This window comes from Eumetopias jubatus, unplaced genomic scaffold (genome assembly GCF_037043125.1).
Source record: "Eumetopias jubatus isolate StellerSeaLion01/CBP00866 unplaced genomic scaffold, mEumJub1_p1.0 scaffold_4, whole genome shotgun sequence".
NCBI classification, from domain to species: Eukaryota; Metazoa; Chordata; class Mammalia; order Carnivora; family Otariidae; genus Eumetopias; species Eumetopias jubatus.
This window is the reverse complement of record NW_028274810.1, coordinates 34,751,721-34,765,605: the sequence shown is the minus strand read 5'-3', so window position 1 is coordinate 34,765,605 and position 13,885 is coordinate 34,751,721. Positions and strand designations below refer to the sequence as shown.

The following is a 13,885-nucleotide window of genomic DNA, read 5'->3' as shown; positions in this document are numbered from 1 at the left end:
TTTGTTTACACCTCATCACCTAGATCTCCCACCATCATCAAAGCCATTTGTTGGTTTTTGTTGGCTACATAGTTTGTTCTTACACTGTTAACCGAAGTCAGCCTTGGTAAGCCTTATAGTAGAATGCTAGATACTGGTGATTCTTCCTGAGTACATGTTGTGGTCTGTTGCCCCTTGGAATTTAGCACTTTTAAGTAGATATAGAGCTAAGAAGTAACTGTAACTTTCCTTTACAGGCCCATCATCTCCGCTGTCTGAATGACTTTGTGGAAGCCCAGATGACTTACTATGCACAGTGTTACCAGTACATGTTAGACCTCCAGAAACAACTGGGAAGGTTGTAATTTCCTTTTCACACCTGAAACTCTTGATAAGAGAGGAAATTCAGGTTTTTGCATATGAACTAATAATAGAGGTGAAGATTAGAAGAATTAAAGGCTTTTATTAGCTTGCTTAAAATCAGATTTTTTTTTTAAGGAAAGTAATTTGCAAACTCGTGAGGTAGCGAAAACATTGTGAGCTCTCCTAGCACCCAAGAACTTAATGAGAACATAATTTAAGTGAACACTTTTTTAGTGCTATATAAAGAAAAGTGTTTGAAGTTCACTTCTCTCTTAAAATACCTTCCAGTTAGTTGAGAAGGATTACATTGACACTTATTTGCCCTCAGAGATAAGCTAATTTATACGTATTCATTACTTGTTCACTGTTTAAAAAAAAAAAGTTTTAGAATAGTCTATAAGACCTCAAGCCCAGAACGTAATTATTAAAAATATTTTAATATACTTTAAAAGTATTGATAGCACAAAGTGTGCATAGCTCAGTCATTCATTCATCAAATGTTTATTGAATACCTGTCATATACCAGGCACTGTTCTGTACTCTAGAATTATATCAGCAAACAGAACAGGCAAAATTGCTTACCCTTATAGAGCTCACATTCTAAGGTGACACTAGAAATAAAATGATGTATAGGACAAACATGTCTCTGCTAGGTCTAAATAGAAATACCTAGGTATTTAAAGTTTAGGTAGAATTAAAGGCCATTGGCAGATAGGCCAGGTAGTAAGTGGAAAGGTAGAAGTAAGTGCAGGTTTCTGTGAAGGACCTCTAACTGTGACTCAGGTGGGTCTGGCAAAGTTTCACAGATGAAGTTATTTTAGTGGGAATAATCTAGATGAAGAAAGGAGCAGGGATGAATATTCCAAAGGAAGAACACGTATATGAAAAGGCCAGAGAAAAGAGAGTGGCAGTTCAGGGAACTGATAGTAGTTTGTTCTGGTTGGAGCATACATAGTGTTTAAGAATGGAATGGTAGATATGGCTACAAGAGTAAACAGGGTCATGTCACCAATGCCCTGTAAAGTATGTAGTGATAAGGAGTTGGAGATTTATATAGTGAAGAGCCATTAAAGCAAGGGAGTGATATGTAAGAGTTGAGAGAAATATCAAGAGAAGTTATTTTCAAGGAATAAGTTTTTTTAAAAATCACTTTGGTGTTCTTTTCTGCATTTAATCCTTTAAAATTAGACCTAAAACAAAATTAGGCATATCCACAAAACCAATTTTAGATCTTAAAGATGAATTGTAGCCTGATACCACTGGTTATTCCAATAAGATGTATAGAAGATTTATACTTCTGTATATTTGAAGTTTTGTTAATGGTATTCAGTATCTGAAAGCAGAATGCCACTTTATCCCCACATCATTACAACTATTTTAAGCCCAGGAAGCCTTAGTACTTCCTTTTCACTTTGTCCTGATACTCTGGGAGTGCAGTAAAGGGATTGCTGTTGTTACCGTTCATACTTGTATTCTGCTTAAAGCCACACAAATGCTTGGAACTCTGCCATTCAAACAAAATCCTAGTTATTGCACTTTTGGATAAGCTCAAACATTACAGAGTGAAATGGGTACTGTTGTTCTAGGGAAGAAAGTCTAGCTTATCTCTCTGCCCTCAAAGAATTAGATTACTGGTAAGGACCAATGATGGGGAATTTTAGGTCTTTAATGTTACAAGCTATGCTTTTTAAGAGAGTATATAGAAATATTCAAATGCAGAACTGGATAAATCATCCAATTCCAGACTAATTCAGAAGCTATTTCTGAAGAGTAGAACCAGGTTGTAATGTTAATGGTTATAATAGAGTGATGGTAGTAGTAATAGTAACTGAGTAAGAGCAGTCCCTTAGGAAGGGCTCCAGTTGTCCACAGGCACTCCTCTAGACACCTCATATGTAATGTGATAGCCCTCACACCGGTGAGGGTCCTAGTAGGACCCACATTTTACAGATGAGGAAACAGAAGTACTGGTCACAAGATTAGTAAATGTATTTTGTTTTTAAATAATTAGAAGGTTTTAATATATCAAGCTACAGTGGCAGAAAGTCTGTAGTTTTTAAAATGTACCAGTAAAAGTTCTTAGAAGGTGAAAATCGTCTTTCAGGGTTTTGTTGTTTGGTTGGGGTTTTTTTGTTTTTCCTTTTACCATTAATTCCCCAAAATTGACATAGGTAGACCTCATTGGTAAACAAGGGCTAATTATACTAGTAAATTTGAAAGTAACATTCCATGATTAGAGACTTTAAAAACCACACATATGTGGGGAACGAGAGCTTTTTTTTTTTTTAATCTTCAGAAATGTATATATTTAGTCACAGTTGAGAAACTGAGTTCACTGAGGAAAAGATGCTAGGAAAGGTGTTCCTAACTTTATAGTAAAACCTGAATTAGAAATTAGGGTTTTTTGTCATTAGAAACCCTGTTATCCATCAGAGAAATATTTGCTTTAATTTTTAAAAATGTACTATTCCAGGCATGAAGGATACAGTGTAAACAAAACAGACCAAATCCCTGTCTTCATTGAACCTACATTCTATTTGGGGGCAGAGGGAAGTAGAAAATCAATATGTAAATTACATAGTATATTAGAAGGTGATAAATGCTATGGAGAAAAATAAGCAGGGAAGTACCATGGTTAGGAGTAGAGGTTTACACTAGTTAGGGAAGACAGATTTGAAAGATGAAAGGAAGCAAAGCAGGTAGGCAGGCATCTGAGAGACAATGCTCCAGGAGAGTGTACAGTAAGTAGAAAAGCCCTGCCGCAGAACATCGCTGTGATGTTCAGGCGACAGGAGGGCTTGGCTGGAAGTGAACTGAGGAAACAGGAAGCTGGGACACAGAGGGCTTTGGCCTTTACTCAGAGATAAGGAGCCTTTGGAGGGTTTTGCACTGAGGAGTGATATGATTCGATTAGCCTTTGACAGGATCATTCTTGCTCCTCTGTTCAAGGTAAATGTGAGGGAGCATGGGTGGAGGCTAACAGACCTGTTTAGAACTGACTGCAATAATTCAGCCAGTAATCTAGTCAGGAGATGATGGTGGCTTGGATCAGGGTGATTGTGGTAGAAGCGGTCAAACCCTGGGTGTATTTTAAAGGTAGAACCAACAGGATTTGCTGACAGACTTCATTTATATGGGGCTTAGAGGAGTCCAGATTTATTGCAGGTGTTTAGCCTGAACAACTGAAAGAATGGAGCTGTAGTTAATTAAAATAGGGAATGCCACAATAGGGGCAGGTTGGGGTAGTATATCACCCCAGTTTTATGCCAGAAGCCCAGTTTTAGACATTTGAAGTTTGAAATGTCTACCAGATATCTAAGTGGAGAATACCCAGTTGTAGGACATGGAGGTCTGGAGTTTGGGGGGTAAATTAGAGGTAGAAATTAGAGAGTGGTCAGCTTATCAAGGATATTTATATCTGAGACCAGATGAAAGGCTGTAAGTAGAGGTAGAGAAAAGAAGAGGGCTAAGGGCTGAGCCCTGAAGCACTCCCAACACAGCTTAAGGAAGCAGTGGTATGGAATGAGCAGTGAGGTAAGATGTAAACAGAGTGTGGCCTGGAAGTCAGGTGAAGAAGATGGAGGAAAGTGGAGGGAAAGGATCCACTCTGATCTCTAGGTCGGTCAGGTGAAATGAGGAATGTTAATGGACCATTGGATTTAGAATACTGAAGTCATTGCTGACCTCCACGAGAGTGGTTTTAGTGGAACAGTGGAGGCAAAAGCTTGTCTATAAGAACAGAAGAGGAGGGACTGTGATGGTGAGTTTAGATAAGTCTTTTCAAAGGTTCTAGTGTAAAGAGGAACAGAAGAATGAAGCAACAGCCAGAGGAGAAAGTGTGTCTAGCAGATTTTTGTTTTTTAAGATAGGAGAAATTTGTAAACTGATGAGAATGATACAGTACATGGGAAAGAAAAGGAAGATTTGCTAGTGTGATATCCTTGAGAGGAAAAAGGAGGTGAGATTTTCGTAGCAGAGGTGAAGAAATTAGCCATAGAAGTGTAGACAGACAGCTCATCTGTAGTAAGAGATGATCACAAAAGCATAAATGCTTCCTGATTGTTCTTTTTCTTCTCAGTTCAGAAGGAAACAACTCATCAGCTGAGTATAAAGGTTAGGGGAGAATTGCTAGAATTTAACTACTATTTATGCTGCTGGCTGATTCAGTGGTCATATAGAGAAGAAGGAAATTGTATTTTATGGAGGGGTGAATTTCACTCACCTTACCAGATGAGGCCTAGGATTTAAATACGAATTTTCATAGGAAATATTCAACCTTAGAAATGGTTGGATGAGAATGAATATAGGCCAGCCAGTTTGTGCTGTTTTCCACTTAGTATTGGAGAAACAGTAGCTTTAAAATAAGTTGAAAATTTTAATTATCTTTAAAATATTTATAAGCACGCCAATCACAGAGATTTTACTAATTTCTAATAAAACTTTTATTTTTACCCCTAAAAAATACAAGACAGAATGAACTTGTGAAATTTGCCCTATTCTCCCATTGAGGTTTCATTGTGATAATTACTAGTCAAAACATATTTTTTGAATGCCTATGTCCTCACCTGTCTCTATGTCCATAAAGGAATGATACTGTTTCATCTTAGTATCTTCAGCTTATGGTACTGATTCTGGACATATGGATACTCCATAAATATTTGTCATTTGAATAAATAGAAAAATGTGATTGGATCAGTTTTATAAAAAAGTTTGGCTAGCTATTCAGATATTTCTCAAAAGAATTAACTTGAGAAAACGTCACTCTTGCGGTAGTATCTAATATAGAAGTAGTTTTTCATTGATATTTTATTTAACAACTCTTAAAGTCAGGGAAAGATTAATAAAACATACTAGTAAAGGTTTTTTGGAAGTGTTTTAAGGATAAATCATTTTTTCAGGGAAAAACTTTTTTTTAACTTTATAATTGTGAAGACAGCTTTGAAAAGAACTTTCAAGGACTTATATTTGTAAAACACCTGAATTTTCTATAGTATAACTGGCCCAAGAGGCATAAGTTAGATAGCAACCTCTGTCATTAAAATATTACTGACGGCTGTAAATCTTTAGCCAAAGTGGAAGTTGGTAGAAAGTAAACACTGCCACCAAGTGGTGGTATTCAGAAGCTCTAGTCACTTGGAAATAGATAATTGGCCGTTTTCTTTTCAACAGTTTTCCATCCAATTATTGTAACAACAATCAAACTTCTGTGGCACCCGTGCCATCTGCTTCATCAAATGTGATTGGTTCTTCTGCCTTGACTTCAACAAGTGGCCTAGTAATCGCCTCTCCTACCAACCTCATTGACCTTAAGGAGTGCAGTGGCAGTAGGAAGGCCAGGGTTCTGTATGATTATGATGCTGCAAACAGTAGTGAATTATCACTTCTAGCAGATGAGGTGAGTAAGATATGGGTATAAGAAAACCTGTATCATAGATTGACATACCTTCTAGTATAATAAATTGTAAATTCCTCATTACTTATTTGGAAATAGTTTATCATGAATACTTTCATATATTTAAGATGGTTATATTAACATTTTATTTAAGAAAAATTTACTACTCTTTAACAAAATAGAATATCACAGAAATATTTAAAGCTTTTAACTAAGTAACTAGATTTCTAAAACTGCCTCTAATAAAATCCTTTATCTTTTAGCAAAGTTGATGATAATGTTTAAAGAACTTTAGTAATGAATAAACAGATTATAAATCTGATTATTCTATGTGCTTACTTTGTAACATAGTTAATAACTGGAAATATTTTATTTTGTAGGTGATCACTGTGTTCAGTGTCGTTGGAATGGATTCAGACTGGCTAATGGGGGAAAGGGGAAATCAGAAGGGCAGAGTGCCAATTACCTACTTAGAACTGCTCAATTAAATAGGTGGACTATGGAAAGATTACCCATCATGACACCAGTATTTATATACAATTAACTCTAAATAAAGCAGGTTTAAGTATCTTCCATGTTAATGTTCTTAGGAGACTGAAAAGAAAATACCAGCCATCAGAAACCAGCCTTTCTGCCAATAAAATTGCATGGTGAATATTTCATTACAGAATTTATGTTAGTGCTTTCATGCCAAGAATGTTTTCTTACAAAATTCTCTTTCTACTGAGGTTTCACTAATAAGCAGCTTCTACTTTTGAGCTCCAACTTAAAGCAGAAGAACTGTTTTCTACTGAATTTTTCATTATTGGCAAGCTTTTTCTTTTATGTAAAATAAATTTATTGTGAATTGATATCAGTGACTCATTTATTAGGTATAATTAATAGCCAAAGAATAAAATTAAAATTTGTTTTAAGCTTTTGGTTTAAAAAGAGGTCTAGGATATAAGCCTCTTTTGTGGAAATAATATTTCTGAATGTTTCCATAAACAAATGCAGTTATACCATGTTTACTTTGTTTTCCAACAGAAATTGAATTACTTCAATACTATATCTCAGTGGTTTATTTTGGGGGCTTTTGGGGTTTTTATTAAACACTACTGAATGATTTCTTCTAAATTTAAGAAAAGCTAGTCCTTGAAAAGCATTACCATATTACTCTGGTATATTTTCAGCTAAGGTTCTAAAACATCTGGAACAAGTTCAATTTGCTAAACAATGTTTTTTTTTTAAGATTGTTCAGTTGGAACAATTTAATGCATAATCAGAATTGGATCTGTTAAGAACATACTTCAGTAGAGAAAATTTCTTACGGAACAATAAATCCTTATCAAAAATACGGATTAGTGCAACTACACCCATCATAGAGGAATATTGTATACAAACAGAATACATCTTTGGTTACTCTAAGCCTCTAATTTTGAATATTTATTAATGAACTTAGGTTATCTTGATCAGGATCTCTGGTTATGAAACACACTCATGAAATTATTAGTGCTACACTTGCAGTCAGAAAATTGCTATTTGGACCATTGCTGTGAGTCAGATTGTTTCCATATTAGGACTTCTGCATTCATTCTCATTCATTCATTCATTCATTATTCATTCATTGTTGAGGGCCAGGCACTATGCTGATAACTGGGGATATTATCTGTATCCCCAAGATGCACAGTCCTTCCACCTGCAGACCTTAAAGACCAGTGGAAAATACAGAAAAATAAGCAGTTGCCATATAACAGAGTCCATGTCATGATAGAAGAAATACAGGGTACTGTGTTTGGGAACTTTGGGAGTCACCTAATTCGGATTTGGGGAGTGGGAGATGGTTTGGAGAGGAAGTGTTCCAGGCGGAGGGAAAAATTACGTGCCAGGCCTGGAGCCAAGAGAATGTAGCATATTCTGACAATTAAAAGTAGTTCAGTCTGGTTTACACAGGAAGTGCAAAAGTGTAGTTCATTTCTTCTGAAAATGTTAATGTATTGAAATATTTTTTGGTACTTTCAAAAATGATGAACACTTAACACAAATGGTATTTTAAAATGTGTTTAAGAGCTCCTAAGAGCTTTGTAAACGTGTTGATAATAATTCAGTTCACAGTCCAAACTTTAACAGTAGTTGTTACCCTCTTATTTCTGTGCTGAGACACATTCCTCGGCAGTTTTATAATTGTACAAAGACACTTTGATTCACACTGTGAATCACCATACTCTTAACCCCAAAAGCTGTTCAAGCTGGTTAGCTATAGCACCAAGTGAGTGAGTGAGCTTTTTATTTCCCCAGAAAGGAAGTTCTGCAGGCAGCCTGGAGTACCATCTTTTATGTGACATGAATCCAGGTTTAGGTTTTAAAAGATAATACAAAAAATCCAGGTCAACTCAAACAGCAACTATAAATTAGGTTTATGGGAAGTAGAGTAGTAAAGGGGGAAAAAGTACGGGTACTGGAGTGAAACGGCCCTGGGTTCAAATCCAGTCTTCCTCACATCCTGTGCTCTTTAAGCTTGGACTCCATTGTATAAACTGTTGTTTCCGTATTAGTAAAATAGGGATAATAATTATGCCACCTTAAGGTTACTGTGAGGATTCTATAGCAAATGTTAACTTGTATGGTAAGTCATTTTTAGGTAAAGGTTTGACACGTAGTAGAAACATTCTGTAAATACCAGTTCCCTTTGTTAGCCCCTGTAACTTCCTGACCAATCCAGAGTGTAGGCCTTGTTTATTATGACTGTGTACCAGAGATACCTTTTATACCCACGCTCCATTCTACTCATCAATCCTGTCCTCCACCCCGTTTAAATCAGACCTAGATTTAGGTTTAACCTCACTGCAGCCAGCATGAGTTTTTATCAGAACCTCCTGTTTTCCATCAAATGAATGTTGATTTTAATAACCCAATAATGTGCAGTAGCCTTCAGTAATGTTAAGGTTGAAATGCTTCTTGTGCCTTTGTCTACCACATATCCACCATAATATGTGGACTTGTTCTTATGTTTGTAGCTTTTTTATTTTAAAGGGGTTTTGTTGGGGGGGGAGGGGGATTTGGTTTTGGTTTTTGTGGGGTTTTTTATTTTGGTTTTGACTTTTGAAGTCATGGTTTTAATTTTTACTCAGGTAAAAGCCCATAAAGTTTCTTAGGCGTGGAAGAAAAGCTTGGGAAGGCTAATAATTCATGGTGCAGTTTAAAATTATTTAAATAAGCTCTGTGCCCCTGTTACTATACCTAAAAGTATAGTAACGTGAAGGATGCACATATGAATGAAATAATAAACTTGGAAATAATTGTAGGCTCTTTTACAGACAAAAATGATTGGATTATCTCTACATTTGTTCTCAAAATAATCTAACCTAAGAGGTCATGGTGTTAAATTGTTTTTTATGGTGCTAGTCAGAAAAATGCATATTGTCGGACGTTAGGTTCCAGAAGTGGGAATGTGCCTCATTCTGAGTAACAGGAGAACTAAGAAACCTGAGGCTAGGGTCACATGGGTGAGAGTCCATCCTCATAGTCTGCCGTTCTCCACCAGAACAAAGGGACAGAAAGCGAATGGAGGGGCTGGTGTGGGAGGGCATTGCGGAGATACACTGGGAAAGATGACAGAGCGCAGAACAGGGAGTAACAGCTTTGTTTACCCAGAGAGGCCCAGCTTACCTCCATGTGTTGACTGGATTCCTCAAAAAATCTCTTCCCTACCCCGCAAATGCTTGAAATTTTGAAATCTGTTGCTGACTATGTAGCACTTAAAGCATGAGTAAGGAGCCATAATAGCTAGCTAGCTTTGCCTCAACCCCTCCTCCGGATGACACAGTGGCTCCTCAAAAGGGCAGGAGAGAGTTGTGCCCTTTCTCCTACATTATCCTAATTAGAAAGTCTATTCAAGGGCAGTGGTTCTCTATGAGACCCCAGGATAGGCAATTATCAGCATCACCTAGGGACTTGTTTCAAATGCTAATTCATATTTCCAAGTACTTTCTACCTTTACGTGTGCTGAATTTTTTGTCCTGAAGAGGCTATAGAGCTAGTCTCAGTTCTTCCACGTAACATTGTAAAAACAGTTTAAGACAAAAACTGTCTTCTGATCTTCACTGTATTCTAGCCCTGTCATAATTAGTTTTATAATTTATTCAATTAGTATGTATCTGTCAGTCTAGAATGTAGGCCCGCTGAGGTAGAGGCTATAATTCTTTTATCACAATTAAGTTGCCAACTTTTAGTACAAGACCTAGCACATTGTATGTACTCAATAAATACTTGTCAAATGAAAGGGGGTTAAATGCAATTCCTAAGCTTTATCCAAGATCTACTGAATTAAACTCCAGGCGGGGAGTGGGGAGGGGTGGGTAGGGCCCAGCCATCTGTTTTTACAAGTTTGAGAACCACTTCAGTAGAACAACAAAAACTTGCCGTCCACCTTCAGGGACTATCCGACATCACTTGAGAAAATCTCCCTGCCTTCCTCACTGTCACCCAGCACTGCTCTCAAGTGTAGAGGCGCCTTGCTGGGCTGTATTACAAGTGCGTGTGATGGAATAAGGGTATGCTTAGCATAAGCAAGGGAAATAGTACTTGGAATGCCAGGACTTGGTTGCTGTGGAAGGGTTCTTGGGAATGGATCCCGTAGTCTGAAGAAGGGTACGCACTACGACCATGCACATTTCCACTGAACACAGTGACAATCTGACATCAAAGCACCCTGACAAACCATGGAAGAGGTTTCAGACTAACGTTTACATCCCTGTGCCTCAGCTTGCTAAGCTCTTTCATTCCTACTTCACGGGACACTTTTTAAGAATTGTTAATGCTTTTTTAATAATACAAATCATAGATGTCTTGGTAAAAAGGAAAAAATGAAAATTTAGTTTAAAAGAAAAATCACCTATAATCCCACCATCTGGGAGAACTGTTATTTAGGTGTATAGCCTTCCAAACTCTTCTGTGCATTTATACATTTTTTTAAATGGAATCAAGTTGTACATACTGTTTTGTAACTTTTTTTCACTTGACAATACCATAACTATCCTGCTGTGTCAAATATATTTCTACATCTTTTTAATGGCTGCATGGTATTCCATCATATGTGCCAACATTTTATTAAAACTATTGTTGATTTTTAGGTTTCCAATTTTTCACTAATAAACTGCTTTAAAGAACATCATGTTGCTAAATCTTTTGTGTGTTCTTAATACTTCCTTAAGATGAATACTTGGAAATGGAATTGCTAGTGGAGAGGATATGCCAGTTTTCAAAAGCTTTTGTTACTGCCACTTTGCCCCCTAGAAAACCTACCAATTTACACTTTTATCAGTAGTATATTAAAACAAAATACTGTTTCTTTTGAAGGGCTTCCAAGTACACATTCTTAGGGCCTTCAGTTTAAAAATAAAGTGCAAGGGACGGGCGCCTGGGTGGCTCAGTTGGTTAAGCGACTGCCTTTGGCTCAGGTCATGATCCTGGAGTCCTGGGATCGAGTCCCACATCGGGCTCCTTGCTCAGCAGGGAGTCTGCTTCTCCCTCTGACCCTCTTCCCTCTCGTGTTCTCTATCTCTCATTCTCTCTCTCTCTCGAATAAAATCTTTAAAAAATAAATAAATAAAAATAAAGTGCAAGGGGAAGATAAAAAGACCTTACAAAATTCAAACAAGATCAGTCTTAAGTTATTCCAACATGACATTTACTGTTTTACCTTCTCTTAGGTGTTTTGTGATCCTTTGGGAATGTTTGTAGTACTAGCTTGCTCCTTGCTTTAATTCAGTCTCCCAGAAGCACAATCACATTTCTGACTTTTGCTGAAACAGTAGAACAATCCTAAGTAGACTGGAATCTTGTGATAAGTCTGATGCAGGTTTCTTGGTTTTAGAGAGCATAGCCATCAGAGGGGAAATAGAAACTTTGGAAGGTAAGCAGAACATGGCTCTCCCACTTGGTTTCCTGGTTCTGTGTCCGTCAACCTCTTTGACCTTGTTTGCTCAACTCTAGAATGAGAATAATACAAACCTCCCTTGTAGGATTGAAAGGATTATTACCATGTTATGTACAAAGTGGCTGGCACTTAGTAGATAATTTATTAGGATTTCTGGCTGAGTGTGTTAGAGCAGTTGCTCTTACCAGCCTCTATGGAGTAAATATCACTGCCATTGCCAAATCTTCCTAGAAGCTGTCATAATAAATGGATATTGCCTGGGGTGCCTGGGTGGCTCAGTCGTTAAGCATCTGCCTTCGGCCCAGGTCATGATTCCAGGGTCCTGGTATCGAGCCCCGCATCGGGCTCCCTGCTCGGCGGAGAGCCTGCTTCCTCTCCCACCACCCCCCTCCCCCCGCTTGTGCTCCCTCTCTCACTGTGTCTCTCTCTGTCAAATAAATAAAATCTTTAAAAAAATTAAAAAAAAATAAATGGATATTGCCTGGTATAGCTTATTATAACCTACAAAATCTGGTTCTTTAAAAAGCTGCCTGATTTTTCCACACTCAGGTATTCAAGTATCTAACCAGATAAGACGCCCAGACAAGGTGTATAATAGATTTCAACTACTGTGCTTTTATGGCCATGTATCAAAGTGGTAATCATATTATTCTAAAATGCTGAGCTGGACAGGCCAACCATGCCAAACCTCCCCTTCTAATTGAACTACCCCACACTCGGCTGTGAGAAGCTGGCACAGAAGGCTCAGCTCAATAAAGGTAATGGCAATTAGCAAAGTCCCAATAGCATCTCCAGAACTGGAGATCAGAATTGATCTCTAATGAAAGAGATTTATTTAGACATGTATCTGAACTCTTAAAAGTTGCTTAGCAGTGGGGCGCCTGAGTGGCTCAGTCATTAAGCATCTGCCTTTGGCTCAGGTCATGATCCCAGGGTCCTGGGATCGCGCCCCACATCGGGCTCCCTGCTTGGCGGGAAGCCTGCTTCTCCTCTCCCACTCCCCCTGCTTGTGTTCCCTCTCTTGCTGTCTCTCTCTGTGTCAAATAAATAAAATCTTTAAAAGATAAAAATAAAAGTTGCTCAGCAGTATTTCCAAAAGATGTCTCAGGGTTAACAGCTATAGTAATCATAGCAGACAAAGCCCCAGAAACCAACTCGTCACATTTGGATGAACCCCAGGAAGTTTAAATTAGCCTCTGGTTTGTTGACTATAACTGGGAGCTACTCAGCCAATAAAAAGTGAGTAGTAAGAGTCTTTCTCGGCGCTGCCTGTGGAGGTGGCCGCCATCTGTTACTGGGCATCATGGCTGCCCTCAGACCTCTGGTGAAGCCCAAGATCATTAAAAAGAGGACCAAGAAGTTCATCCGGCACCAGTCAGACCGCTATGTCAAAATTAAGCGCAACTGGCGGAAACCCAGAGGCATTGACAATGGGGTGCGCAGAAGATTCAAGGGCCAGATCTTGATGCCCAACATTGGTTACGGGAGCAACAAGAAAACAAAGCACGTGTTGCCCAGTGGCTTCCAGAAGTTCCTAGTCCACAAGGTTAAGGAGCTTGAAGTGCTGCTGATGTGCAACAAATCTTACTGTGCAGAGATTTCTCACAATGTCTCCTCCAAGAACCGCAAAGCTATTGTGGAAAGAGCAGCCCAGCTGGCAATCAGAGTCACCAATCCCAACGCCAGGCTGCGCAGCGAAGAAAATGAAGAGACAGCTTGTTGTGCACATCATATTTGTGTTAATAAAACCATAAAACCTAAAAAAAAAAAAAGTGAGTAGTAAGAGAACTGAAGAGGGATGTAAAGAAGGAAGCCTATAGAGGAGGCTTCAGGTTTATGAGAACAAAGCAGATATTAAATAATTATGAGGCCAAAGAAAATGGGCTATTATTGCAAGCAACTTTTTGGAAGCCTGACACACCAGGGTTCAGTGCAGGTGTTTCTGCCTAGTCCCATGTTCTAGTGACATTGTCTGGAACTCGAGCAGCAGTAGGTAGTCCCTGGCAACCACGTACTCTGATGGCTGCTTGCCTTCTGTGTGGTTTCCTCTGTTCAGCCTGCCTGAAGACCCTCATTTGTTAAGAGCAAACTCAAAGGCTCCCTCCTCTACAAAGATATTCTGGACTCCCTCAGGCAGAATTAATTATCTATCTATCTATCTATCTATCTACGTGTAACTCAACTATGGCATTTATTGCTTTGATTGCAATTACTTGCTAACCTAGCTGAGCTCA

The 13,885-nt window shown here is 38.3% G+C and overlaps 1 protein-coding gene and 1 pseudogene across 1 annotated transcript in view; both read left to right on the top strand.

Annotated features, from left to right (window-relative positions):
- Window positions 1-6,585, top strand: part of SH3GLB1 (SH3 domain containing GRB2 like, endophilin B1) — a 34,685-nt gene extending 28,100 nt beyond the window's left edge. Inside the window, exons 7-9 of the mRNA XM_028102460.2 lie at window positions 237-337; window positions 5,512-5,737; window positions 6,115-6,585. Coding sequence (XP_027958261.1) covers window positions 237-337; window positions 5,512-5,737; window positions 6,115-6,222 — 435 coding nt within the window. The 3' untranslated portion in view covers window positions 6,223-6,585. The remainder of the gene's footprint in view (window positions 1-236; window positions 338-5,511; window positions 5,738-6,114) is intronic.
- A 6,324-nt stretch (window positions 6,586-12,909) lies between these two features.
- On the top strand, window positions 12,910-13,405 carry LOC114208367 (large ribosomal subunit protein eL32 pseudogene; annotated as a pseudogene).
- The last annotated feature ends 480 nt before the right edge of the window (window positions 13,406-13,885 follow it).